This window comes from Sinocyclocheilus grahami, unplaced genomic scaffold (genome assembly GCF_001515645.1).
Source record: "Sinocyclocheilus grahami isolate Dianchi unplaced genomic scaffold, SAMN03320097.WGS_v1.1 scaffold16881.1, whole genome shotgun sequence".
In the NCBI taxonomy this organism is placed as follows: domain Eukaryota; kingdom Metazoa; phylum Chordata; class Actinopteri; order Cypriniformes; family Cyprinidae; genus Sinocyclocheilus; species Sinocyclocheilus grahami.
In genome coordinates, this window is record NW_015516327.1 from 1,445 (window position 1) to 2,565 (window position 1,121).

Below are 1,121 nucleotides of genomic sequence, written 5' to 3' on the forward strand. Positions count from 1 at the left end.
AAGGGCAAGTAACTGTTCTGTCAACTGGCCGAAACATGCTCACACATGGCTGTGGGCCAGCGGGTCATCCTTATTGTTGAGTTGTGAAAAGATTAGACCAGAAAATAGAAGCTCCAGGAACTTCGCCTAAGTAGTGGTTCAGGATTAGGAGATATCTGATCTGACATTAACCCTCTAAAAGTTCCTGGAAACACAAGATTTATAGCTTTAACCGTTTAACGTCACACTGGTATTGGCTGTGAGTACAAGTTTAATTCTGTAACCAGATCCTTTCTTATTTTCTTCCTTCTGCAGAAATGGGGTGAATGTGGAAGGGGCCACTCATAAGCAGGTGGTAGATCTCATCCGAGCAGGAGAGAAAGAGTTAGTCTTGGCTGTCCTGTCAGTTCCTCAGCCAGAGACGGACAGCCTTGATCCCGGGGACGATGGCTCATCGCAGTCCTGCTATGACTACAGTGACAAGCAGGCCGTGCCCATATCCGTGCCCACCTACAAACATGTGGAACAGAACGGAGAGAAGTTTGTGGTGAGCATTTCATCTGCAGTGGTTTGATACTTTTTCCCCTGATGGTTATTTTTGACTGCATTGTGTGTTTGTCAGGTCTACAATGTGTACATGGCAGGCAGGCAGTTGTGCTCAAAGCGTTATCGGGAGTTTGCCATCTTGCAGCAGAATCTGAGGAGGGAATTTGCCAACTTTGCATTTCCCAAGCTGCCAGGGAAATGGCCTTTCTCTCTGTCTGAGCAACAGCTAGACGCTCGCAGACGAGGGCTGGAGGAATACTTGGAGAAAGGTAAGAGAATGACGACACAGGAAGGGGCCGTGAGATGAAAATCTAGAAAATAAGTGTTTACAGATGTTTCCAACATTCACTCTCTGCCTTTCTCTGCCTTTGCCTCTTGATCTCACCAGTGTGTTCTGTTCGGGTAATCGGAGAGAGTGACATCATGCAGGAGTTTTTGTCGGAGTCTGATGAGGTAAGGTTTTGTGTATATATTAGGGCTGTCAAGATATCAGATTTACAATACACGATTATTGAAGGCAAAAGTATTCGCAACCACGATATTATTGTGCTAATTATAGTACATTTTGGGGAAAATAATCACTTAAAATATGAGTG

General features: G+C 45.0%; 1 protein-coding gene across 1 annotated transcript in view; it reads left to right on the forward strand.

Annotated features, from left to right (window-relative positions):
* LOC107579371 (sorting nexin-27-like) overlaps positions 1-978 on the forward strand; it is a gene marked incomplete at its 3' end in the record, with an annotated part of 2,300 nt that extends 1,322 nt beyond the window's left edge. The window contains exons 2-4 of the mRNA XM_016265204.1: positions 295-526; positions 602-794; positions 914-978. Of these exons, the coding sequence (XP_016120690.1) occupies positions 295-526; positions 602-794; positions 914-978 (490 nt within the window). The remainder of the gene's footprint in view (positions 1-294; positions 527-601; positions 795-913) is intronic.
* Between the last annotated feature and the right edge of the window lie 143 nt (positions 979-1,121).